The sequence below is a fragment of the Pestalotiopsis fici genome (assembly GCF_000516985.1).
Source record: "Pestalotiopsis fici W106-1 unplaced genomic scaffold PFICI_Scf_6, whole genome shotgun sequence".
NCBI lineage: Eukaryota > Fungi > Ascomycota > Sordariomycetes > Amphisphaeriales > Sporocadaceae > Pestalotiopsis > Pestalotiopsis fici.
In genome coordinates this window covers 1,678,298-1,703,980 of record NW_006917096.1, presented here as the reverse complement: position 1 = coordinate 1,703,980, position 25,683 = coordinate 1,678,298, and the positions used below count along the sequence as shown (strand labels likewise).

Here is a 25,683-nt window from a genome sequence, read left to right as displayed (position 1 = left end):
CTACAGGGGAGATTTCCTGCGTTAAGCCGTGGTTGAGTAGCTGCAGCTCAATTTGCGCGACTTTTGTGTCTTCACTCTTCGCAATTTGTCGCCAACGAAGCATGAGATTCATATACTGACTCTTGCATCAGCCCCTTACCGTCCCGAGATACCAGACTGTTTGGACTTGCGCGCATGAAGATTGTGTCTGGCTTAGGGAGAGAGCGCGCAAAGAACGGGCCGGACGCTGTTGAAATTGCGATCCCAGCCTCCATTCCAACTCGAAGATCGAGAAGTTCATGTACTTGACACTTGGGCGGCAAAACTAGTTCTGTATCCAAGAGCCTCGATTCACCGTCAAAGCCTCACTGGATACAAGACTCTGAAGCAGGCTGTCAGAAGCTTTTTTGCACCATGGACCACCACCAAAGCAATGGAGTGGACCATTCAATGGCTGACGCCCCTGACCCCGTTCCCGAGTCAGCACATGACTTCGACTGGGGTGATGATCATGAAGAGCTCATCATTGACGAATATGAATCGCCTCATGAAAACGAAGAGTTTGTACAATCCTTGGTCGATAGAAAGTTGTTGCCAACTGGCTGTTGCTACGATGACCGGATGAAGCTGCATGCAAATGCAGACTTTGGACCCACGCCACATCACCCAGAAGATCCTAGAAGGATAGAGGAAATTATGAAGATCTTCAAGAAGGCAGGTCTGGTGTTCACAGGACCGGACACTGACTTGGCGGACATCCTCCAAAACACTCCGACCAAGTACATGTGGAGAGTTCCAGCTCGCAGTGCCACACAGGACGAAATACAGACTGTACACACAAGGGAGCATTACCGGTTCATTGAATCATTTGTCAACATGGATACAGATCAACTGCGCAAACTAAGCCATGAAATGGATCAGGGCCGAGCCTCACTCTATGTTGGTGCCCTATCCTTTGAAGCTGCACTATTGGCTGCTGGAGGCGCGATTGAGACTTGCAAGAACGTTGTTGAGGGAAAGATCAAAAATGGCATTGCTGTGATCCGCCCGCCCGGCCATCACGCAGAATTTGATCAGCCGATGGGCTTTTGTTTTTTCAACAACGTTCCGGTTGCAGCAAAGGTATGCCAACAGGAGTATCCCGAAACATGCCGCAAGATTCTCATTCTCGACTGGGATGTCCATCATGGAAACGGCATTCAGAACATGTTCTACGACGATCCAAACATCCTATACATCTCCTTGCATGTCTACGCAAATGGAAACTTCTACCCTGGAAAGCCAGACAATATGTACATACCTGATGGCGGGATCGACTCCGTCGGCGAAGGCGCTGGCGAGGGCAAGAACATCAACATTGGATGGGACAATCAGGGCATGGGAGACGGTGAATATCTGGCTGCATTCCAGAAGATCGTTATGCCCGTTGCTCAGGAGTTCTGCCCAGATCTTGTGATCATATCGGCTGGGTTTGACGCGGCCAAAGGCGACGAACTTGGCGGTTGTTTCGTGACTCCAGGCTGCTACGCGCACATGACACACATGCTCATGTCACTTGCTGGCGGCAAGGTGGCAGTCTGCCTCGAGGGAGGCTACAATCTCAAGGCTATATCTCAGTCAGCCCTGGCTGTGGCGCGAACACTCATGGGAGAGCCGCCGCCCCAGATGCAGATTCCACGCATCGACAAGACGGCAGCACGGGTGCTGGCTAAAGTTCAAGCCACCCATGCTCCATATTGGGAATGCATGCGTCCTGGAGTGATTGATGCTCAGGTGATAGGTGAAGGCACATCACGGCTTCACGACGTCATCCGCAACTACCAGCGACAAAACTTGTCCGAGCAATTCGGCATGGTCCCGCTTTTCATCCAGCGCGAGACCCTATTCAAGTCTTTCGAAAACCAAGTTCTGGTGACTCCAGGCATTACGCAGAAGAGAAAGATACTTGTCATCATTCATGATCCGTAAGTTCCATCACTGAGCTTGTAGGGCTTGAGCTGATTTCCAAAGGCCTGAGCTGGTAGGCATGCCAGACCTCATTGATAACACTGTAGACCCGCATAATGCATTTTTGGTGAGTGAGATATCAATTGCAGCTATTTTAGTAGTGTTTTTGCTGACTCGAGGCAGTCGGATGGTGTCACGACTTACATCAAGTGGGCACAAGAAAACGATTTTGGTGTTATAGATGCCAACGTTCCGCATTACATTACACGACCCGAGGATGTTGATCCTTTCGTGCCGCGGCCGGGAGAACTCACACTTTCTCAGCAGATCAAAGAGCTCATGAACTATATATGGGACAACTATGTCCAGCTGTATGATTTCGATGACCTGTTCCTCATGGGCGTTGGAAATGCCTACCTTGGAGTTAAGCTCCTTCTAACCGAGAGACGTGAGTATTTCAACATGGGCACTCTGCAATCCGACTGACATTGGGTACGGTAGACTGCAAAGACCGCATTTCAGGTGTCGTCAACTTTGTGACTGGTAACTTACGACCTGTCAAATCCGCTACGGACGAGACTCTTTCCGGTTGGTACAAGCGAAATTCCCTTGTTTACGTGTCGGCAGACCACGCTTGCTGGTCGGACCCCGACCTGACTAAGAAGGTGAACAAGAGGAGATTTGGAGATGTACAGAAGAGTGACAAGGTCGGCCTGAACCACATGATGCAGCGACATGCTCCCCAGGTATTCGACTTCATCGCAGAACGGCAGTCGAGAAGCGGATACACGACAGAAGAGGATAAGATGAGCTAGCGGAGTTCATGATATAAACAAAGAACAGAGGTTTGCCTTTAAGTTGAGCATAGATGCAGAAGTATTAGTGGTTGGCTTGTGCAGGCATGCAGGCAGGAAAGCGGGCTGCTAGATCATCAGAGTCATTTGCAGCTGTCGCAGGATAGTGATACCAGTATTGAGACTTGAAGGAAGCCGAGCCATATGTGTGCCTGGGACGATGGATACCTAGGAAATATGGCGCTTATAAAGCCAACATGTCACTGAGTACTGAATAATCTAAACGAAATCATCTCCGTGAAGTAAAGTATTTGGTGTTGGCATTGGTCGTAGAGATGTTCGTTTTTCCGGCTCGATCACCACGACGCAAGATCGTTTGTTGTTGTTGTTGTTGGAATGGGGAGCAGGGAAAAAAAAAAAAAGCAGAGAGAGTCTTTTTGAACAGTAGTAGACGCGCCTCGCTTTGAATGTTAAGGACTGGCCGTTGCCGCGATGCAAACGTTCTATGCACATAGCCGCAGGTCAACCGTGGTCGTCTGGTTGCCATTTGCTCACTCTGTCGATCCAACTCCCAGACACAGAAAATTATCAAGTCGCAGATTTTTTTTTTTTTTTTTGATCGCTTTCTTTCATTCCCGCGTCAAAGTTTCCGTTTGCTTGGACGAGCAACAAGCCAATTACAATCTTGCAAATCCCAGTTGTACGCAAGCGACCTCTTCCCTCCTCTGAAGCTGCGCAGTATTCTGCCCACAGCAACTGACAACACCAAGGTGTAGGTAGGTAACCGCGCGTTCTATTTTCTAAAGTTTTATTTTGACTCCTTCCAAAAACGAGAGTTGGCTTGTTCGAGATTTCGAAATAACTAATTTGACATTTTAATATTTCTGCAGACTTTTGCGACATCAGTACTACACAAGAGACAACATAGGTACGTACTTCTCATTCTTATGCCAAGACAGTCACTAGCTGAGTCATCATTCTGGTGTACTGTGTACAGAGTAGCTCTTATCGATAAGCATTCGATCCAGGGGCCCAGCGTGGCGTGTCTCTCAAAAATGTCCGACCGTCCCAGGCATGGGCGTCGAGGCCGTGGCGCTCGTCGTCAAAGCCGCATATCCAGGTTTGGTCGACCGACAACACGAACACGCCGCCACTCTAGTCACTACAGAGGGCAAGCGTTTCAGTTACCGCTGCGAGGTCGAGCTGCAGACCAAGATCGCGATCGAGATCGACACCGAAGCCAGACTGCAGAGGCGCCGATACAAGCAGACGACGAGTCGGGCACTCCTTCTGAGCGTCTCCGGCGACTCTACGACGCCCGGCACCTCATTGAGCTCCAGATCCTTAACACCGAGATTGGTTGCGAGCACCAACTACAAGAAATGGAGCGCGATTCGCGAAGCAGAAGGTAAGGCCGACCAAAATGCGCTCATGGATACCTGGACCGCGCACCATCACCAACGGACCTTCGTCACCTCGAGGTTGGCAGCAGCGATGGACACTTGCATTCCCTTGGTTGCCACGACTTGGCAATTGGTTCCAAGCCGAGTCCAACGCATTCCTCATCTACAGGAGACTGGCTGGCTGAGCGAATGCCAACTCCCCGCAGTGCTCCCAACATTTTGTGCTATTCATGCAAATGCACCTACAATTTCATGGTATTGATAATGGACAAGAAGAAACATGCTAACCCTAGACTCCTGGTTAGATACGATGATGGTGAGGTCACTAGATATGGCGCTGGCGAATCATATCGACCCTTCAACGATCGCACTCCTCGACGTGTGAGAACTCCAGAGAGAGAGCGACGAAGCCCCCAGCCTCGAGATCGCGTTAGGAGCCCTCCTCGTGAGCCCAGAGATCGGCCGCGAAGCCCACCGCGAGAGCCTCGGGAACGACCTCGCAGTCCTCCCAGAGAGCCTCGAGACAGACCTCGCAGCCCTCCTAGGGGACCGAGAGCCCGCAGCCCACTTCCTCGAGACCGGCCTCGAAGTCCCCCTATCCATGAGAGCCGCTATGTACCTGATCGCACACCACGCCGACGATCACGCAGCCCCTTTAGACCCGATCGCTCGCGAGACGGCGGCCGCGACGACGATGGCAACAACAGGGGCATAGCGGCCGCGGATACCTGGCGACGACGGGAAAGATCTCGCAGTCCTGTGCGGCGTCCTTCGCCTCGACGCTCTCCTATGCGACGCAACCATTCTCCGCCCCGAAGATTCGCTTCGCCACGACGTGATATGAGGAATGATAGGGACCGTCGCGACTTCAATTCGAGGGATCCAAGGTCATTCCCCCAATCTCATTCTTTTCAGACTGACACTTTTGCATCACCCCGCGGACGTGGTGATGGCAATCCCAACAACATTCCCATTGCTCACAACAAGCGTGTAAGCCAGTCGCCGCTCGGCAATGGCAACCCGTCAAGTGACTTCCAGCATGAGTATGAAAACCCGCTGCGTCGATTTGACGCGGCGAGACCTGCTCATTCAGCGGGGCCTGGCAACAATCGACGAGGTCGTAACACTAGTCGTGGTCGTGACCTCATGTTTCCAGATGTGCCTCACGCTTCTGAGCAATACACGGCTCAGCGCCCTTTTCATCGCAATTCTCAGCATGATTCTAATTTTCAAGCTCGCGCGAATAATGTTGACACCCCTTATAGAGGTAGATCAAGATCAGCAGATAGAGACCGTCGCGATGTGCGAGATCGTGATAGGAGAGGCTCACCAGTCAGGCGGGTTTCTCCTGGTCCGCGACCTGGGCCGTATCGACGTCGCTCTCCCAGCCCAGACCGGCGTGATACCCGCTATATTCCTGCACAAACCCAAAGACGACCATCGCCGCCTCGAGGGTCTGCAGTGTCTTCAGCTTTTCCTAGTCGGGACCAGTCTCGACGTCCTTCGCCCCTGCCTGTCAATGGACGCAGGATTGATCGCTCCAACCCTCAGTCGCCAATGTCCTCTCGACATCATTCCCGATCTCCTCAACGCCCTGCTCCCAGAGATCGGGAAGCAAGTCCACTCCGTCCTGCTGCTGCTGTAGCTACTACTACCTCGTCCGCCGCTATACCTATCAGATCGCCTCCCAGAGGTCCAGCCGTCCAACGTCCCCCTCCTACAGGTCCTCGTGGAGACAGAAACTGGCGAGACAGCCGTGATGAGCGGGATTCTCGAAGCTACCCAGGACGCTCTGCTTCGATTTCAAACGAGACACCGAACAGACCTACAGCTCCCCCGACTCGCCAAGACGTCACTAGTCCTGAAGTTCCCCCGGCTGGTCCTCGAGGCTATGGTGCTCCCCGCGGTGGATACGGCCGAGGAGGTCGCGGCAATACGTGGATCGCGCCAGGTGGACAAAACCGCAACGATTCGCCTGCTCCTGGCCCTGCAGCGGCCATGACTGGAGGCAATAATGTGTCGGTGCCAACCGGACCTCGCGGACAGACACCTTCAAACTCTGTCCCTTCTACACCGAATACTCAGTCAAAGCCCTTTAACCCGCCAAAGGGTCCTGCAGCGGAGAAGCGCCAACTGACGGTTTTTGACAAGGAGGTGGCCACAATGACGCCCATCATCCCAGGTGGTAAGATGTCCATCGAAGACGAAGCCGCAATGAATGGCGTTCTGCCCGAACAGCTTGCACATTTCAAGGCAGCAGAGGAAGAGGCAGACAGAATGCGGAAGGAGATCGAGAAGAATGACGAAAAGACACGTGCCATGATGGCCGAGTTCAGAAAAGGACAGCGCGAGTGTGAGCTTCTGAGACTTCGAACTGAGCTTACAGAAAAGGCTGTCGCAAAATCATCCGGCGAGAGCTTGTTGGGCTCTGCCTTTTAGGCATACATTCAGCGTCAAGTTTGGCATCATTGTTCCGGAGTTGAGGGTAATTTTTTGCTGTAAGAATAATGGGTATACCCAGGGGGGAAAGGGGATTGTTTTCGACACGATCAGATATGAGGATTTGCACATGCCGCAGCTGAATTACGATCTCTGCTAATGTGCTAAACTCAACAAGGAGAGAAAAGGTTTTACATGCTACTGTATTCGTAGTCCCTCGTTCTAGATAGATAAGCTCAGGCTTGTTGGCTTTGATAGTGAACAAATGGCATGTATTCTAACGAGATGATTTTTGCACTTGCTCACATGACTGATGTATAAGTACTTGCGAATAAAGCAAGACACTGTCTATTTGATGATGAGTTCGCACGGGGCACTCTAATCTTTCCCGGCCAGGCGGAATCGTCATTGACTCAACCAGCAATACAAGCCATCGCGCAACTATAAACCAAACTTTACTCAAAGGCTACCAAATCGAGTATCGAGTCTTCAGAAAACACGAAGGGTATGAGCCGCTCGTCAACACGGAATTAGGCAGTTGGAACTTTATTTCTACCTTTTTTCCACGAGATGTAGTTCAAGGGAATTTGACGTTACTCATTTTCCACATAGTAGGAGATTCATCCAGACCGAATATGCTATATTTTATATACATTCAAAACAAATGTGCAAGAGATGTAAAATATAAGGTATCCGCACTATGAGGAACTAAGTACGCTCTTGGATTCTGTGCCGGGAAGAGGCTAAATCAAAAGGAAAAAGAAAAGTTTATGTTTAGTCGTGACTCATAATAAATAAAACCCCAAATTTAAGATTTCGCTCCTCCAGGACCCTTTCATGGATCAAATTCCAAAAAAAAAAAAAAAAAAAAAACAACAACAACAACAAGACTTGCGACTATAAATTACTTTCTCTCCCTTTAGCCAAGCTTCAACGTATAGGAAGCTAGCTCCTCTCGAATAACGACGTCGTTGGGCATATAGGCCTGGGCGACCCGGAGCAGCTTCTTGGCCTGGTCGCGGTCCTTGCAGTTCTTGTAGGCCATGGCGGTGCGGTAGTAGATGCGGCCGATCTGGAGGCGGCCAGGAAAGTTGTCGGGGACGAGCTCTTGTTGCGGCTCCACCTCGCGCTCGTCGGCGCCCGACATTTGCTGAAACATGTGAATCGTTCTCATGCCCCAAAAGATGACCTCTTCCCAGTCGCCCAGCTTGAGGTAGGCCAGACAGGTGCTGGCGACGAGCTGGATGCGCAGGGCCAGGCGCTCGAGCTGGCCCGACCGCCCGACGTAGGGCTCCTCGCGCAGCTCGCGCGCAAAGTAGGCCTCGCCGTGCACGTGGCGGGCGCGGCCCTTGACCACGATGAACATGGCGGCCCAGGCCTGCGTGTACAGGTCGAGGGCGGCCTGGTACCGGCCGGCCTTGAGCTCCGTGTTGCCGGCGTCCTTGAGCCGCGTCGTCTCGACGAGGCACTGCTCGGGACTCGGGTACGGCTTGGCCATCTCGGCGCGCATGTCGGCCTCGATCGAGGCCAGGGGGGTAGGGTCGCCCGTGATCTGGACCTGGCGCAGGTTCTTGACGGTGCCAAAGGGCGCGATGAGCCGGCGCTGGAGCGACTTTGGCATGCGGCGGTCCTCCCACTCGGGGGTGTAGGGGTCGCGGAGGCGCAGCTTGAGGCTGAGGAAGCGGTTGAGGCCCGGGTTGGACAGGTCCGAGTAGAGCCAGATCTGGGCAAACTTTTCGAGGTCGTCGAGCAATATGACAATGTGGTGGGGGTCGGACTCGGCAATCGGCGTCTGCGGCGCACCAATGCTGGCGCTCAGGCTCCAGTCGCGGAAGCGGGCGGCGCGCTCGCCCTGCATGAGGATGGGCACGTGGCCCTCAAAGGCGACGTACTCGCGGGCATTGGGAAAGGGCGTCTCGATGCGCACAAAGACGTTGAGGTCGCGAAAGACCTTGCGGGCCTCGTACCAGATTTGGCGGTTCAGGCGGAAGAGGGCCAAGGCGTCGCGGTAGCTGTAGTCGGTATACTCGTCGGGGTGGTGCAGGCGGTTGGCGTCGGGATGGAGAATGATGCGGTAAATGTGCTCGCGAATCTCGGGCGGCAGCTCGAGAAAGGGCGACGGGGACGATGGTGATGGTTGCGCCATCATGCTGGTGTCGTAGTAGCCCGGCAGCGAATATCTCCTAGCCAGACTCCCCAGGCGGCCCAGCGACGCTTCCCAGTAGTACTTTGCTGTCGATCGCCCCAAATCCAACAGAGACTCTGTTGACTCTGGATCCTCCAGCGACATTGCCCAGAGAGAGAGAAACAGAGAGAAAGGACGAGGATTGGTAAGCAGAAAACAAAGACAACGAGAAAACGAGTACGTAAAAGTTGCGGGCGCAGCGGAAATCAAATGAATTGAACATCTCACAAAGGTCGGAGACGATCCACCCCGCCGCGGCCCTGGAGTTCGGGACCTTGAGCCCCCCCGTTGCCGTTGGATCTAACGATGATCTTCCTAACGCTGGTTCCTTGCCCCGCACTTGTCGGCTCCTTCCAGAGCTTTATCCCTTGTTCCACTGTCGCTCTTTTTGACGACACTTGTGTGATGGGTATTGTAAAATACAAAAAAATGCAGGAAAGCGATAGTGGCAGGTATGGCAGTAGAGAAGGGATTAATCAGAGTATATACAAAGCTTTCCGAGTTTTCTACCGTGATTGCAAACCTATCACATAGAATGGATGGGATGGGGCCAAGACTTTCCGATATGGTCCTTATACCAAACGGGTCGTCTTAATGATCCTTTTCCGCCTGGACGATAAGGGGCAAGTAAATCTTGATATGCCGAATCTGGTTTCAGCATAAAACAAGGAACATACCTCCCCGAATACGAGTAGCAAAGTGTTTCAACCAAATAATTCTCCTGCCCTCGCTCGACCAGGCTAAAAAGCGTCCTCCTCACGTACAAGATGGGTATATACGCAATACCCAAATGAGCCTTACCTCCGAGAACCCGGATAACGTGCCATGGCAGTAACCTCTGTCTTTCCATGCGATTCTGTTGCTCGGGATTTTTTTGTGACCAGTGTCGGTACGCATATGGTTGCTTTCAACGACATTTGGACGAGGAATATTTGCCATCACATTGTGCGATGTCACATCTAGGCCAATGCGCGTCTCGTGAAATTGCAGTGTCATGTCGATCCATGTGCTCAATATCGCAACGCTGCTGGACCATAACGGGGGGATAATAGGAAGCATTATACAACATCATATTTCATGGTAAGTGTCACGTATCAAGGAGCATCGCAGTTTGATGAAAATGTGGTAAAATTCTTGAAATTTTTATTTGTTTGCCTTGGTTTTATTTTTTCTCGTCGTGGCCAACTAATTGTACATGCTAGATCATTCCAAACATTCATTTAATATTACGTACAAAGTCTAAGACCACCATGCCGAAGGGAGATAGATCATCGGTTGTATGGAAGGGGCAGTGGCATGTCCCTTAGAGGATGAGAGCGGCACCGGCGACGAGACCCAGCATCATGCCACCGGCGGCAGCGGTAGGAACGGCAGCAGCGTTGCCTGAACTCGAAGACGAGCCGGTGGACTGGGAGCCCGCAGAGGTGTGGGTAGTGGTGCCAGTCGTGTGGCCCGAAGAGTCCGTCAGGGCTGATGTCTGAGTAGTGGCTGCGGAGCTGACTTGCGAGGTAATGGTGCTGCCGTCCGAGGTCAGAGTCGTGAAGGCACCGGCCCCAGCCGAGGACAGGCTCGAGACAAAGGTCGAGCCGTCCGAGGTGATGGTGGTCAGGGCACCGCCAGCAGCTCCCGTGGCGGATGAGATGGCCCCGCTGGCGTCAGAGGTGATGCTCGAGAGTACCGAGCTGGCGTCGGAGAGAATGCTGGAGATGGCCGCAGTGGCTGAGCTCCCGGTATCGGTGATGTCGGAGATGATGCTGGGAAGAGTCCCAGTGGTAGTGTCCTGAGCAGCAACCAGAGCTGCGAGAGGCAGGAGAGCAACAGTCTTGAACATCATATTGACGGTATTGTTCCGTGTATTATCTTGTTGAGGTGGTAAAGACTGGTTGGGCAAGAGAAACGAGAGATGTTTGGCAAGTTTCTGGTTATAGTTGTGTTAAGGATCGAGGATCGAATTAGGGCAATATAAGAATTGAGCCAAGCAAGTAAAAGACAAACGTGGGATCTTTTGTTTATATAGCTAGGAGGAATTCCTGCCTCGAACAAAGCTTCGTGCTAAGGTTTCTGGGTCATCTAGGAACTACCTTGAAGACGGACGGAGCCCACGAGGAACAAGCCCCTTGGCATCTCCTCAGAGTGACGTCCTTGTGCTAAGGCCGGGGGGGCTCGATCGAGAAGATGACATGATGGATACCGTCATGGCCTCAAGAGGGCATTGCCGTGCCAGCCGTTCTACCTCTCAAGCCGCTGTTTCGGCCGCTCAGTGGCCTGGGAACCTTAAAAAAACAGCTGAGCACTGAGGCGGACTTCTGCAACCTGCTGCAGGGGAGAGCCTTGGTCAGCTTGGCAACCCAGCACAGGTACCGAGGGTACTTGGGGCAAAATAACAATAAAAAGGGACAAAGTGGACAAGCTGGAATCACCAGCCAGTGGTCAGAGCTGGAGCCAGAAGAGGCGTCAGGGCGTTCTTTGCAGCAAGTCTCCTGTCTGTCTCCTGGTTGCCTGGGGCTGGAAACACGACGACTGGTGCTTTGTAGTGCTGCTCTCGGGGCATAAAACATACCTATGGGGGTGGACGACTGGGTGGAGGTCGGGGACCAAGCTCTGTCCGTCCCTGTAATTGGGAGAAACTGCAGATCATGTAACGTTCAGGGTGTTGCAATGTAAGCAGAAGATGACTTCACCGTGTATACTAGCTCGACTCTAATTCCAACATTGAATGTCGTGCTACCTAGGGCGGCGCAGCTACGCTAATGCACCATAGCCGAGCGTATCCGGGGCAGACAAGCACTTGAGAGCTGGGCGAGCTGGGCGAGGCGAGGAAATAATTATGTTGTAGTAGTATAGGAGAAGCAGAAGCTGGCACATGGAAATCTAACAAGATATGCATATTCTATCTGTCCGGTTTTTTTTTTTAATGCTTGACGATATCCATACATGAGAAACCATGGCCGGTCATTGTTTTTTTACTCTCTCTCTCCCTTCCCTCTGAGCCCCCTTCTATTCCGTCTGTTATCCGTACTCGCAAAAAACTTGCACCACAGCAATGCAGTGCAGTACAGTGCAATGAAAAATGTCCCTACATTATCCACTACAATATCCAACGGCGGACCTTCACCGCTATAGTGAAAACAAGTTATTGTGAAAAGGTGAGACATGAGCACAAAATAGCTCTGAACGCTAGTGGGAGCCGCTGCTCGAATGGTAAGGGAAAAGAAAACAAAATTTATACATGCACCATTTGCCGCGGCTTGCTTGTTTTTTTCCCCCCTACTGCAGAACCGGATTTTGATTTTTCTCTCTGGATCAAATTCAGGAACAGAGAGCAAAACATGTGCCAACTCTTACAAAGCAGACGACCCAAGCCACACATGAGGTAACCCAACCCCCATGTGCCATACGGTCAGCTGCATATTAACATGTGGTATTGTCCCGCCTCCGACTGTGTGGCGCCTCGTTTCCACCCGGAACTCCTAGGTTTTGGAGGGGAGATTGCTTTATGCCCGTGCCTCGCGTGCAAGTCCCGTTGGACTATTTGGATGAGCATGGTGGCCGCTTTTGCAGGGCATGCTGTATACCAGAGTACTTTGTATACATAATTGTCCGGTCTGTCTGCAAAGTAATGCATGTCTCTTTTCTCCTCCAGTGGCAGCTGGCCTTGGCAGGAGTTGGCCTGTCTAACACAACATGCGTATTTACCCACCTTATGTTATGCACAACATTTCCAACAAAAAAGACAAACAAACAAACAAACTAACTAACCTGGTCGTCGATCGTCCGTCATTGCCTCGTCTTTCTGGAACTGGCAATGCCCTTTTCTTAGACTCCCCGATTAGTAGCACACTTTCTTGCTTGGCTCAGAAACAAAGACATTTAGTTCCTGGTCCAAGAGCCACACTGGAGCTTAGCTTTGGTCTTAGAGACAAGATCTAGCCCTCTGGATTTTCCACCGGCCACTGCCTCTCTTGCCACCAGATTGGGACGATGATCTAATAATAACAATCATTTCCCCGCATTGGCTGGTCACTTGTTCCCAGTTTTCGTATGTCTTGTGGCGGTACGGCGGCTATTACAAACACCTTTGGCGTATACGAACAACAAGCACCAGCCAAATGCCGGTGGCAACGCAAGCAACCGGAATCGAGTCCCCCATCCGAGCCACTGAATAACTACTATAGTAAGTACCGCTGATACCCAGGCACCAGACAACCAGGTACTTAGGTTGTCAGGGATCGAAAAAAAACCCAATTACCTAGCGTGTATAGTTACCTGCTCGTTGTTACAGCCGCGTTTGCCATCAAGTGGGTAATTATGTATCTAAGGACAATCACTAGGTACAAATTCAACCGTGCCTGTTCACAGAGTTCGCTCTATAGCTCCGACAGGCAGAGTGGATGTAATCATTTGAAATGTTCTTTACGCGCCATTGGCGCTGAAGAATGGTGGTATCTTTATTTTATTCGCTACAATCGCTTTTGGACCGGCTGTGCAGTAAATACAGTAAATGGAGTCATAGTGAAGTCCAGAGGATCAAAGAGTACAGCTCCGTTGACATTACTCAGTGACTGCTGCAGGTGCAGCTTCAGCCGGTTCGGCTGCTGGTTGCTGCTCTGCAGGTTTGGGTAGTTCTTTGGGAAGCTCCTTTCGGCCATTTGCCTTGTAGTGCAGGACCACATCATTACCTCCTTTCCATACATGCGCCCGTAACGTTGCGAGGCTCATGGTGATTGGGAGCAACTGTCAACCGTGTTAGATTCATACCATATAATTGTGAAAGGTAACGGGCTCTTACTTGGTCATTACAGTACAGCTCAAGGTACTCCTCCGGCTTGAGAGCATCCTCGTCTGATTCATCTAATGATGGATCAATTCGCTCAGCAATATAAGCAAGGATTTTCTTTACACGAAGCATCCTATTGGCATTCAAGCGATTGTTGCCATCCGTTGCCGTCAACGTAGGGAGTGCATTTTCCCAGGGATGTAGAATGAATGAGACCTTGACAGGGTCCTTGGGCGGTATTGAATTCTAAAATTGTCAGCACCCATGAATCCAACCTCACAACATGGGTCACGAGTCTTACCGTCAAAAGCACCTCACCCAGCCACATTGGAGCCTTCTGCTCGATAATGTCTGCGTCCCTGCCCACTGTCTCAACTGTACCCCGGTACAGATTGGCACTACCACCTGACATTTCTTCTTGTATAATAATGCGGGTTCCTGGCGGTAACTTCAACACCGGCGTGTCAATGGGCAAGCTTGGTGTAATTCTGGTCTCGACGAGCTGATCTGGTTTCTCGATGAGCTGCTTTTCGTACTCATTGTGGATCTTTTGGATGACACCATAAAAGCTGTCATCCACCTCCTTTTCGTGGTTTGATGAAGATTCTGACTTGTTTTCTTCGTCCTTCTTTTCCTCTACAACGACTGGCTTTTCAGGCTGCGTCGACGATGAGGATCTTCCGAGCTTCTTACTCCCAAAAGACATTCCCATGCGGAATTTCTTTCCAAATGCGGTTGGCGACTTGGTAGTGTCCTTTTCCTTCTCTTTGATGTCCGTTACTGGTGTCTTTGGTGTTTCATCCTTGGCTGGTTCTGCGGCGGCAGCTTTCGCTGGCGCATCCGCAGAACTGATGCCACCCGCGAAATAATCTTCGGCAGATGGTCGACTTGTAGAAGAACGCTTTTCGTGTGGTGTACCTGGAGTCAGGGCAGAGCCTTCGGGGACACCGGGCAAGTGACCATGCGGACCAGGCGTAGCTACTCCTATCGCTAGACCGGGAGTCATGATGGGATATGCGCCGTTAGCTCGAGGCGTTACCACGTTTGAGCCGGTCTCATCAAAATCTGGTATGGGCGGAATGGGAATTGATAGTGGTGGGTTAACCCTTGCTGCGGACAAGCGTCGCTCTACGCTCTCGTTGAGCCTTCCCCTGTATGCCTCATCCTTTTTGATTTCTTGGTCAATCAAGCCGGCAAACAGATAACGCAGAACCCATCTTCCAAGGTTGACTGTCAACCAGTTAATATATGTATCTTTTAAGGTCAAGAGTCACTGGTCATACTTCTCTGGTCATCTCGGAACTCCACGGGCTCTTCCAGCACCAGTTCATCGGCATACATTTCGGCGTCAAAGCAATTAAATGGCTCGAGCACGACCGTTAAGTTGCCGGAACTAGTATCAATTGAGCACCAGGGAGCAACAGCTTCCAATGTGTTGACCTCGGGTTCCACATCCTCGAGGTGTTTCTTACCATACCTCTGGATGACTTCACACTAGTAAAGTATTAGCATCAATACAACAAGCTCCACATGTCGGTTGTTTTATTACCTTGATCAAGTCCCACAGTAGCACGTCTCCTGCCGTGTCCAGCGTGAGAACGCGTCGTCTGTCATTGAGGAGCTTGTGCTTCACCAAACCATTTTGACCCTCAATCGTCTCCTCGGGCAAGTGGTCCAAAGGTTCCACATCATGTGACTCGGGCTCCAAAAGCACAGATGTCCTATTAGCTGCGGGTGTTTCCAGATTGGGATCGGATGGACTTGATAAAGTCGGTGGGAATGTGGCAGTGTGAGATATTTTGAGAATGGACTTTGGCGATATCTCCTTCTTGTTTGTGCCATTGACGATCGCAGATGGTGGTTGGAAAGTCTTTGAGGATGTGCTACTTGCTCGAGCACGTTTGTAAGCCTCGGGAAGTTGTGCGTCTGGCCCTGTCTCGACGTTTCTCCATCTGTTGATCGATGAGCTCGTGCTGGCGGTCCATATCCAGTCACGAGAGGCCACGATTTTGCCCACGCCATTGTGCTCTTGCGCCACAGCAACGGAGAGGCCCTCATCCATGTCTGAGACGCCTCTGACATCAGTCTTGACCACCCAGCCGGAGCGGTCACTGCTGTAGAAGATGCCAAGATCTGGATGATCCGAGAACAAGGACCACACACTGTCATTATGCATAGTGAATGTATACATGCATCTTCCTGCTGTGACACTCCAGACCTTGACCGTCTGATCCGAACTTGCAGTCATGACGGTGTCACCCGCCTCGTTGACCAGAATGGAGCGAACATTGTCAGTATGACCAACGAACTTTGTGATGCTCTTGCCGGACTTGGTGTCCCACAATCGGACAACGGATTCCGGCCCTCCACTTGCTAATATATTCCGACCAGCACTGAGGGCATACACAGATCCCTTCTCTTTGACATCTTCGCCACTAACATCAATTCCCAGCGACTGGCCTTTGCCGTTGATGTCCCATAGGTATATCTTCCTGTCGAGGCCACCGGATGCGACCCAATCGCCGCCGGTAGGGGTTGCGAGACACTTTACATAATCGGTATGTTCACCCAAGGTGTGGGCCTCGGTCTCGCCGGCCAATGGTCGCCATATCTTCACGGTCAAATCGGAGGAGGCAGACACCAGAGCAGTATTATTAGCGGCTAGGACAATATCGTTGACCCAATGGGTATGCGCCTGAGTAGAGGTGCGGAATTTGGTGGCCGACTTTGACTTGGTGTCAGAGGTGGCGTCTACGGCGCTCAAATCCCAGGCGCACACAACTCCATCTCGTCCGCCCGAGTAGCTGTATAGAATGCGACATTAGAGGTTGAGGCAGGTCTCGGGAGAGTAAGGCAGGGCGCCGGGAATCGCTGGTGTGAGAGCTTACAGAATGGCGTTATTCGGGTCAACAGCCAGGCCATTGACGCCGAGTCTGTGGCCGCCTGACGAGGAGTGGTCGAGCTCGCATACTATATTTCGGGAGGACCGGGTCAGATATGTAAGGTTGATCGGAACGAATGGATAGCATTTTGTCTCGGGAAGCGCCTCGACTCGGGAACGCGCCCGGTCGAGAATAGATGAATGGATGGGATGGGATGGGATGCGGGGTTTTGGATTTCACAGCATTGATTGCTAGAGAGACGGGCAGACGCACCATAGCTTATCCTCTGACGTGCCTTTTTGGCCATGGCGACTAGGAGGGGTTACTTTACAATCATGCAGACTTGCTTATGCCGCGCGACTGGGACTCTTTGGGAGTTGATATATCCAAGAGTAACGAGCGAGTGAACGAGCGCATGGGATGGAAAACAATAATATCGCCGGAGTCGTTATTGCGCCAACACTTGCCGTGATTAGGAAGTGGGAAGAAGCTTAGGTGCATATGTTGGGGGGAACGAATTGATGAGATGGATCAGAGACTGGACTGGACTGGACTGGACTTGGCTTTGGGCTGGGCGTTGAAGCTGAGCTGAGCTTCTTGCTGCTGCTGCTTGCTTACTTTTAGCACTCCCGCCGAGCACTACTACTTACTGCTTTCCCTCCTGGGGGGGTAAGGTAGGGCAGGTTGTTTTCCAGGTTGGTGGTTGGATTCTCAGTGGCCGGACCCGACGCAGTTCCCAAATGCAGGTGATGGATGGCAAGATGGGTGCCAGAACCTGCGGAAGCTTCCAAAGAGATTCCGCGCTACTGCGGCGTCCTACTGCGTTAGGTACGGTGACAGAATGACGCCCATTGTCCAGGTCATTGCCTCCAGTAGCCCCCCAGACTTTTTCCCCTTCCAGCGCCAAGCTCCCTCGGTGCCCCTCAGACTACATGGCAAGAACCAACCAACGGCACTGAAAACACTGGGGATGGGGAAAAGGCACCAGGGGCCCTGGGAGCTTTTTGGAGCACTGGCTAAGCTGGGCCCTGCTGATCCCAGCCCGTTGGCAACGCTAAAGCAGGTCTGCATGGGCTGTAGCGTCCTGCTCGTGCGCCGTATCCCCGGTCCGTTTGCCTTTAGCTGCTTGGTCCATGTTCGGAGTCGAAACCAAAGATGGGGTAGTCAGTCGCAGGTTTCGCTTACACCTTCTTCTACTGCTGCACTCAGTACAAATTTGAAGGATCATGTGCGTCAATTCTCATGGTTTACTATGCATCTTGCCCATATTATTCATGTAACTCACTAGACATACAGCAACCATGCTCTCATGAATAATAGTTGTTGGAATAACCAAAGATTCGAGATGTTGTATCTGCGCGACTTGAACCACTTACCTGGAATTCGCGTCTACCATCTTGTGATGCGGCAAATCTCCGAAACAACTATCAATGTCCCTATCAGGTCATGGAAGAGTCCCGCCCTCCAAATAGAAGAACAACTTATTGGCAATTAATTGCACAAAGAGTGATTGCGGGCGGTGCCATCCCTCTTGTCATCCTCGCGTCAACCAAAGAGAGCATGGAGGGCAATTACCAAATCTGGTCTCTGTCATGCCTCGTGACAGCGATCTGACCTTGGGACTAATGAAACGACCTAGAGGGGGGCAACTCACAAGTATCGAGACACTGCCACTCAGTCATGAAAAGAGCCTACATCTCCAGTTGTGGTGACACACATCCAGTTGACACTCAAGTCGTCTTCATATTCGTCATCAAATAGACGGTCTCACAGATCAGAATTTGTGCGTTGCCCATCGCTTTGCCATGATCTACTGTGCTAATTTCTGGCATGGCGCAGTCCGAGACCATCTGCAAACTCCTACCAGACAGTGATCTATTCAACCGCAGATCCCGCCGCTCCAAAGAACCTTGAAAGGTTTAATGATCCGCTGAAGATGTACATCTCGTAAACTCCGTCTATGCTCTATTTATTCTAGGGAGATTTGTACACTGATAGTTTTTTACAACCCGGCATGTATGCAGACATGCTGGCAACAGGGAGGGCGGACCTTTATAGTATATTCCCTTGCAGTGCATTTACTGCCCACTGATAACTTCCCAAAAAGATGGCGCCACCAACACTAATCCAGCCAACCCGGGGCCCAATACCGGCAAAGAATGGCCGTACGCCGTGAGTCTTCAGTATGCTCCTCAACAAGGGAACGACGCCTATCCGTTCCTTGGATAGCATGATTCTCGTCTTGAGCACGTCGAGAGGCGTTGTGGTAGCGGCAGCCACCGCACCTGCAATGCTTCCGTACAAAGCGCTCTCGGCCGCGCTGACCTCGAGCCTGTCGTCGCCCTTTCTCCTCCGGCCCCACGCCTTGAGCGCCTCCCACAGCGGGAACTGTATAATGGTGAACGGCACCTCGCGCATGACTGTGATTCCCCAGCCTCGGTACAGCTCCCTCCAGACGCTGACGAGCCCCGATGTCTTGTACTGTCCCAGGATCGCGCCCAACGCTGCCGAGCTCGAGCCGCCGTGGAGGCCGGCCTGCGCGCGCTGCTTGACCACCTCGGTGGGCACGCGGATGGCGCACGCGGCCACCTCGCCCAAGCTCGCGGCAATCATGTGTTCGGCGGGCTCGACCCAGCGGCTACCACCGCCCTGCTGTTTCGCGTGGAGTCCGTCACCGCCCGACAGGAGCAGCAGCTCGTCCTGCTGCCGCCGTCTCCGTGAGGCTAGCGCGCTCTTGACGCCCTCGTATGTGCAGAAGAAGAAGGCGGCGCCGGGGGCTGACCCCACGACCGCGGACCCGATGCCCCTGTAGATTCCGCTGAAGCCACCCGAGGGGAAGAATCCGGCGGCAGACTGGAGCCGCGTCTTGAGTGTGTCGAGGGGAAAGAGCGAGAGGTCGACGGTGGTTCCAGCGAGGCCGCCGGCCACGAGGGCTGTCGCGAAGGGGGGCTGAGATGGTTTGGCCGTGGACGACATTTTCAGCAAAGCGGGTGGGGAGGGATATGTATTGTTTCCCGAGTCTTGCTCGTTGCGCTTCTTCTTCACGTTCTGAGCGTCGAGGCTCGGGCCTCTGTGTTCTCTGACAAGTCTGCCGGCATCGGATCGTTGGTGACGATCCAAAGTGCTCCGTTGGTTGGAGCTTTTGCGTTTGCTCGACTTTTTTGTGGAGACTTCTGAGTAGAGAGTTTCCCAAAATGGCTAGGCACCCTGGTAGGCCGAGTATAGAGCTCCTAGTATTCAGACCATTCCACACTCCAGACAAGATTGGTAGTAATTGACCGTCACGGTCCTCAATTGGGATTTCATGTACCAGAAGACTGAGGAAATAGGGCATGCTCAATATATATGTGACAGGGGTTGACTTTGACTCTGACTCTGACTGTATTGTAGAAGGACCATACCTTGGCAATGTGCAGACTGGTCAAGCAATACACATTGTTGAAACATTGTGTGAAGCAGTGATGACTATAGTGTTGTCCAACAGCAATGCCATTGACCAATTCTTATTGAGAAAGGATTCAGTGGCAGCTCATTGAAGCTGACCACTTCCGCCATAAGCCAACCCTTTCTTCTTATTTCGAGCAGAGAAGAATGTACACACTAGCTTGACACCTCAGCTAGTACACATATCCATACAAACAGTAAATGCTTCTTCCTCCTACTTGAAATACGTTCAGCCACACATGTTAGGACAGATGCCCTGTAGTAGCCGCTGGCTTAGACCGACGCATGTCCCAACGCAGACATTTGGACTGTTGAGATCGCGGCTTTTGTCTGAACTTGCCGGTTATTGCTTCAGCGTTTTCACTTACACGCAATTTCTAGTTTTGAATCGTTTGTCATAGACTGACATGCTATCCAACCACTGCATTATGACGCAGGATATCTGGTCCGCACGACAATGCAGCGAATTAGTTTATATATCCTTCCAATCCTGGTCTCCTGTACGGTGACTGTACTGTTGAGGGGTAATCCGGGGCTCTGATTCGCGGAATTCAAACTCCAATGTTGTCGGCGATCCCCTGCATTAAATTTCTTTTCCCTATATACTGATTTGTACCAAGTCACAACGTCGTCACATGGAGCCATGGTCAGGGCAAATCGCCTCGGTCGCCGCCTTGCTACTGCCGGACTGGTGGATGCAACTCCGATCGTTTTATTTACCGTCGGATATATTCCCCGCAATGACACCTCGTAATAGTATTGCCGTGCAGAACCGGGATCCATTCGTGGCTCAGATTAGCCACGCACAAGGTTCAAGAATAGGTATAAAATCACTGTCAAGATCGCATTGATCCTTATGGTTGGCCGGGTTGATGCCAAGAGACACGATTGCCAATGATAGCTGTGTCAGTTTGAAGAAGACAGACATGCGTTTCTTCTTCGACTTTACTCTCCTCGCTTGCGGGGCTTCACACCTCGTCCACGGCTACGATGCGTCTCGACACTTGTGGTACGACGAGCCTGGGGCCGACTTCAGTACGGGCCTCGCCATTGGCAATGGACGCATTGGAGCTCTCGTCTATGGGTCCGATACCGAGAAAATCACACTAAATGAGAATTCAGTGTGGAGCGGAGAATTTCAGGACCGTATAAACAATGCGTCGCTAGAAGCATTTCCCAAAGTCAGGGAGTTGATCGCGGACGGCAATCTGACCGATGCTGGTCAGTTGGTCTTGGAGGATATGTCGGGGATTCCAACGACGAACAGAGCATACAGCGTCACAAATGATCTCATTCTGGACTTTGGTCACTCGGAAGGAGACTGGGAAAATTACGAGCGCTGGTTGGATACACTTGACGGAAATGTAGGAGTGAGTTACGACTATAATGGGGTCACATACAGGTGAGTCTACCAGAAACATTCAAGGAAAATTCACTGATGTAAGATAGTCGTGAGGTTATAGCCCAATTCCCCAGTGGCGTTGTTGCTGTCAGGCTGAATGCCAGCCAAGAGGGAGCTCTAAGTGTCAATGTTGCCCTCTCGCGGAGCCAGGGCGTTTTGTGGCAGGGAGCTTCACTCGACAACAACACCGTCACCATGGATGTCGGAGGCGATGACGCTGGTTCAATAGCGTTCTCTTCCGGCGTCCGTGTCGTGGCAGATGGAGGTAAGTGGGAAGACCAAGATGTTTCCTAATGATGGCCTAGCTAATCATTCACAGATATCAACGTAAACGATTCTTCTCTAGTCGTTACTGGTGCCACTGTAGTCGATATCTTCTATGATACCGATACCGAATTCCAATGGACCAGCCAAGAGCTGTACAAGGAGTCTGTTACCAACAAGCTTGCGGACGCAGTCTCAGCCGGCTTCGACGATTTAAAATCGGAAGCTATCGCTGATCATAGTAAACTTATCGGACGAGTGGCACTCGATATTGGGTCAAGCGGCGATACGGGTCTAGTTGCTACGGATGAAAGAATTCTCAATTACCAAGAAGATCCAGACGCCGATCCTCAGTTTGTCTCGTTGGCGTACCAGTTCGGGAGGCATCTTCTGGTTGCGGCATCTCGCGACACTGGTGGTACGCTCCTTGGAGTTCCTGCTAATTTGCAAGGCATTTGGAACGACCAATATTCTCCGCCTTGGTAAGAAACACACAGCGTCTTTGTCTTTTCCTAGGTGATTTCTCTGACTGTATGATAGGGGAGGCAAATACACGATCAATATCAACACTGAAATGAACTACTGGCTCGCCGAACCTACGAATCTCATTGATACACTTCGCCCACTGTGGGACCTGATGGCGCGAGGCCGTGAGCGAGGATCAGAAGTCGCGGAGCGCATGTATGGCTGCCCTGGATATGTCACTCACCACAATCACGATATCTGGGGTGATGCTGTACCACATGATAAGTGAGTACCTACATTGTGACTTGCTATGATACATTAATGGGCGACCTTGATACAAAAGCCTGTCGATTGATAGGTAATGGTTGATACACTTACCCACGTAAGCTCATCTGGTCGAGTCCTCGATCGCTGATATCAAGTGTCACAGTGGAACCGAATGGACAATGTGGCCAATGTCGAACCTATGGCTATTGAGTCATATGATGGAACATTACCGCTTCACAGGCGACCAGGACTTCCTCAAGAACACGGCTTGGGATCTGTTTTACGATGCTGCAGCTTTCTGGAATTGCTATCTGTTCGAGTTCGACGGCTACACTACCAGCGGGCCCTCGATATCCCCCGAAAATAGTTTCGTCATCCCCGACAACATGTCCGTCGCTGGACAGGACGCGTCAATCGATTTCTCGCCCACCATGGACACGTCTCTTCTCCGGGAATTCCTCACCAACGTCCTCACCATTGCGTCTGATCTAGGCATCTCGACCGCGGATGACGATGTCCTGTCAAATGTTCAATCTTTACTGGACGGTCTGCGCCCCCCACAGATTGGCCAATATGGCCAGATTCAAGAATGGCGAATCGACTACGAAGAAGCTGCTCCCGATCATCGACACATCTCCCATCTTTGGGACCTCTTTCCCAACAGCCGCTTCACTCCGCTCGTGAACCAGACCCTGGCCGATGCCGCGCGCGTGTCCATCGAGCGACGTCTAGCCGCCGGTGGTGCAGCCACGGGATGGTCTCGCAGCTGGGTTGCTGCTTGTTACGCGCGCTTGTTCGACGGCGATCAGTTTTACAATCAGACGCAACAGCTGTTGCAGGGACATGTGATGCCCAACATGTTGAATGCCATTGACGTGGGCAGCACCACGTTCCAGATCGATAGTAACTTTGGCGTGGTTGCCGCCATCACGGAGTCTTTGCTTCAGAGCCACGCGAGTGTTGTGCATCTGCTTCCAGCTCTGGCTGATAAGATCCCCACGGGGTCCGTCACCGGCCTGGTTGCTCGTGGTGGCTTTGAGGTAAGCATCAGTTGGGAGGATGGAGCTCTCACACAAGCAACTATATACTCGAGGCTTGGCAATACACTCGCCGTTAGAGTGGCAAGCGGTACCAGTTTCAAGATTGATGGAGAAGAAAGTGAGAGTATCGAGACGACTGCTGGTAGCACCTACACCGTGACTCTTGCCTAATAGCATAGAGTATTTTTCCCAGGGGATACATAGCATATAAGGAACAAGGCGTGACACATGTTTGGCACGTTGTGTAACCATAAGTAATCTCTCGACAATAAGCCTTAAAATCAACTCTAGGAAAACAAAGCTTTCACCCCAAAATGCATATCTTTCGATTTGTGCTTGGTTCATCTCATCCGATAAGGATGCGATACCTGTGCCCGAAACTCTGCTCACTTGATATCCTCATCCCTAAATAGAGGACAGTCTTTGAAGGATAGGCTCGCCAAAAGTTGTGTAATAAGAGCCAACAATATATCCCCACCTATGACAGACGCAGTTGATCTCCGCACCGAAATCCGTTTCTAAACTCAATTCCAAGCCGCAAATGGCAAACGTGCTTACCCCAAGGCTCGCAGGCAACCAATTAGCCCGAACCCCCACGGGGATTTGGTGTATCTATACCCGAAGCGGAGATACTGTGAAAGCCAAGATGCATACCATACTATTCCTACAGTATCCAGGTCTCCCAACATCATACAAGACCCCATGAACCATATAGATCCAACTACATGTGATCAAGACAACCAAACAAGACCCATATCATTCTTGACTCTCGGGCTACTCTCTGTCTGTCAAAACACTGGACGAGGTCTTCGGGGAAAAGGAAAAAAGAACTCAGAAGCCACCGTGTCCTCTTCCAGCAAATCCGGCATGTCACTAAAAGGCAAAGTATTCGCCATTACAGGCGGTGCAAGCGGAATCGGATACGCAACAGCCAAGATTCTCTCGAGTCGTGGCGCCGCGGTAGGAATCGCCGACGTGGACCCCGAGGCGCTCAAGGCCGCCGAGGACTACTTTTCTTCCCAGGGCGATGCTACTGCTGCTGCTTTCCTCATCTCCAAGGTCGACGTCTCCAAGCGGGCCGAGGTCGACGGCTGGATAGCATCCATTGTGGCCAAATTTGGCCGCCTCGACGGCGCCGCCAATGTGGCCGGAATCATTGGCAAGCATCATGGTCTGGCCTCGGTGGCGGAGCTTGACGACACGGAGTGGGACAAGATTATTGCCGTCAACTTGACCGGCATGATGTATTGCCTGCGAGCCGAGCTGCAAAGTGTCGTCGACGGTGGGTCTATCGTCAATGTATCTTCGATTCATGGGACCAAGGGTGAGTTTTTCCGTCCAATCATGGCAAGAGTAATCGCCAAACACTGGGAGTGATGGATCTGACGCGTTCAATGTATAGGTTTTGCAAAACATGCGGCTTATGATGCCAGTAAACACGGTGTGGTCGGCCTGACCAAGGCCGCAGCATTGGAGAATGGGGCTCGTGAAATTCGAGTCAACAGTGTGGCCCCTGGATCCATCTATACTCCGCTCATGAAGAAGGCTTGGGACTTCCATAACAGGGCAGATGATGCAAAATTCGATGAGCCGACCGCATTCCAAAGACTAGGAACGGCGGAGGAGACGGCCAATGTCATTGTATTCCTACTGGGTCCAGAAAGTACATTCGTCAATGGGAGTGTATACTCTGTTGATGGCGGCTGGATATAATGGTCATCATCAACTAGATCTAGTGATTAGAGCGTTACAGGGAGGGCTACTTTTCAGATTTGGCTTTACAATCATCTATCAATATTCGATACAAAGAATTAGAGAAGCTGCTCTTGGTTGTCTGTCATATGGACTGTATAAAACAAATTCATCAGTGCACGTAGTCACGAGTAAGGTAGTGATGTATCTGCATTCGCTTCAGCCAAGCAGACCCATTTTGCTGAGTCCCTGACTTGGAAAAGTTTCCGGTCAAGACGAGAAATGCTTGTACCAAGACTAACTTCGTACTCTAGCTTTCCTGCAAATATTTCTATTTCGTGGATAGTTATACCAGCCTAAGACTTGTTTTTACATATTGAATAAAGAATGCTCTCGTAACATTAGCATGTGAAAGATGACACAATGTCATCTGCGCGTAATGTTTAGAGAATTTAATTGCACCGTATCTGGAATGTGGAGCTACCGTATAACCGCCATTTTGATTGGCTGTGAAAAGTGGCTTATAATTGCGATTTACCTGCAATTAGTGTATTGTGTCGACCATACGGAAACCTTTCTATACGACATCAATACGCTTGTGCCGATGCAACGATGAGACGCCCTGAAAGGAGGCCTGGGGTTACTAGACATGATTGCCTAAGTCTACATGAGTACTGAACGACGCCAAATAGCACTTTGCTTT

The 25,683-nt window shown here is 51.4% G+C and overlaps 8 protein-coding genes across 8 annotated transcripts; 4 read left to right on the top strand and 4 right to left on the bottom strand.

The window, feature by feature from the left end:
• Positions 1-393: 393 nt before the first annotated feature.
• On the top strand, positions 394-2,741 carry PFICI_08988 (uncharacterized protein; the record flags this gene model as incomplete). Its single annotated transcript, XM_007837569.1, has 4 exons — positions 394-1,943; positions 1,990-2,053; positions 2,110-2,374; positions 2,428-2,741. The coding sequence occupies 4 exons, from the start codon at positions 394-396 to the stop codon at positions 2,739-2,741; spliced, it is 2,193 nt and encodes a 730-aa protein (XP_007835760.1).
• A 1,034-nt stretch (positions 2,742-3,775) lies between these two features.
• PFICI_08987 (uncharacterized protein) lies at positions 3,776-6,562 on the top strand (the record flags this gene model as incomplete). The annotated part of the gene is made up of 2 exons (XM_007837568.1): positions 3,776-4,128; positions 4,429-6,562. The coding sequence occupies 2 exons, from the start codon at positions 3,776-3,778 to the stop codon at positions 6,560-6,562; spliced, it is 2,487 nt and encodes an 828-aa protein (XP_007835759.1).
• A 919-nt stretch (positions 6,563-7,481) lies between these two features.
• PFICI_08986 (uncharacterized protein) lies at positions 7,482-8,852 on the bottom strand (the record flags this gene model as incomplete). The annotated part of the gene is made up of 1 exon (XM_007837567.1): positions 7,482-8,852. One exon carries the CDS (start codon positions 8,850-8,852, stop codon positions 7,482-7,484), a length of 1,371 nt encoding a protein of 456 aa, XP_007835758.1.
• A 1,198-nt stretch (positions 8,853-10,050) lies between these two features.
• On the bottom strand, positions 10,051-10,581 carry PFICI_08985 (uncharacterized protein; the record flags this gene model as incomplete). The annotated part of the gene is made up of 1 exon (XM_007837566.1): positions 10,051-10,581. One exon carries the CDS (start codon positions 10,579-10,581, stop codon positions 10,051-10,053), a length of 531 nt encoding a protein of 176 aa, XP_007835757.1.
• A 2,717-nt stretch (positions 10,582-13,298) lies between these two features.
• On the bottom strand, positions 13,299-16,713 carry PFICI_08984 (uncharacterized protein; the record flags this gene model as incomplete). The annotated part of the gene is made up of 7 exons (XM_007837565.1): positions 13,299-13,481; positions 13,537-13,770; positions 13,826-14,754; positions 14,808-15,018; positions 15,074-16,328; positions 16,413-16,494; positions 16,680-16,713. The coding sequence occupies 7 exons, from the start codon at positions 16,711-16,713 to the stop codon at positions 13,299-13,301; spliced, it is 2,928 nt and encodes a 975-aa protein (XP_007835756.1).
• Positions 16,714-18,458: 1,745 nt separating this feature from the next.
• PFICI_08983 (uncharacterized protein) lies at positions 18,459-19,382 on the bottom strand (the record flags this gene model as incomplete). The annotated part of the gene is made up of 1 exon (XM_007837564.1): positions 18,459-19,382. The coding sequence occupies one exon, from the start codon at positions 19,380-19,382 to the stop codon at positions 18,459-18,461; it is 924 nt and encodes a 307-aa protein (XP_007835755.1).
• Positions 19,383-20,776: 1,394 nt separating this feature from the next.
• Positions 20,777-23,459, top strand: PFICI_08982 (uncharacterized protein; the record flags this gene model as incomplete). The annotated part of the gene is made up of 5 exons (XM_007837563.1): positions 20,777-21,252; positions 21,300-21,517; positions 21,572-21,998; positions 22,057-22,266; positions 22,412-23,459. 5 exons carry the CDS (start codon positions 20,777-20,779, stop codon positions 23,457-23,459), a joined length of 2,379 nt encoding a protein of 792 aa, XP_007835754.1.
• A 696-nt stretch (positions 23,460-24,155) lies between these two features.
• PFICI_08981 (uncharacterized protein) lies at positions 24,156-25,001 on the top strand (the record flags this gene model as incomplete). The annotated part of the gene is made up of 2 exons (XM_007837562.1): positions 24,156-24,612; positions 24,691-25,001. The coding sequence occupies 2 exons, from the start codon at positions 24,156-24,158 to the stop codon at positions 24,999-25,001; spliced, it is 768 nt and encodes a 255-aa protein (XP_007835753.1).
• Between the last annotated feature and the right edge of the window lie 682 nt (positions 25,002-25,683).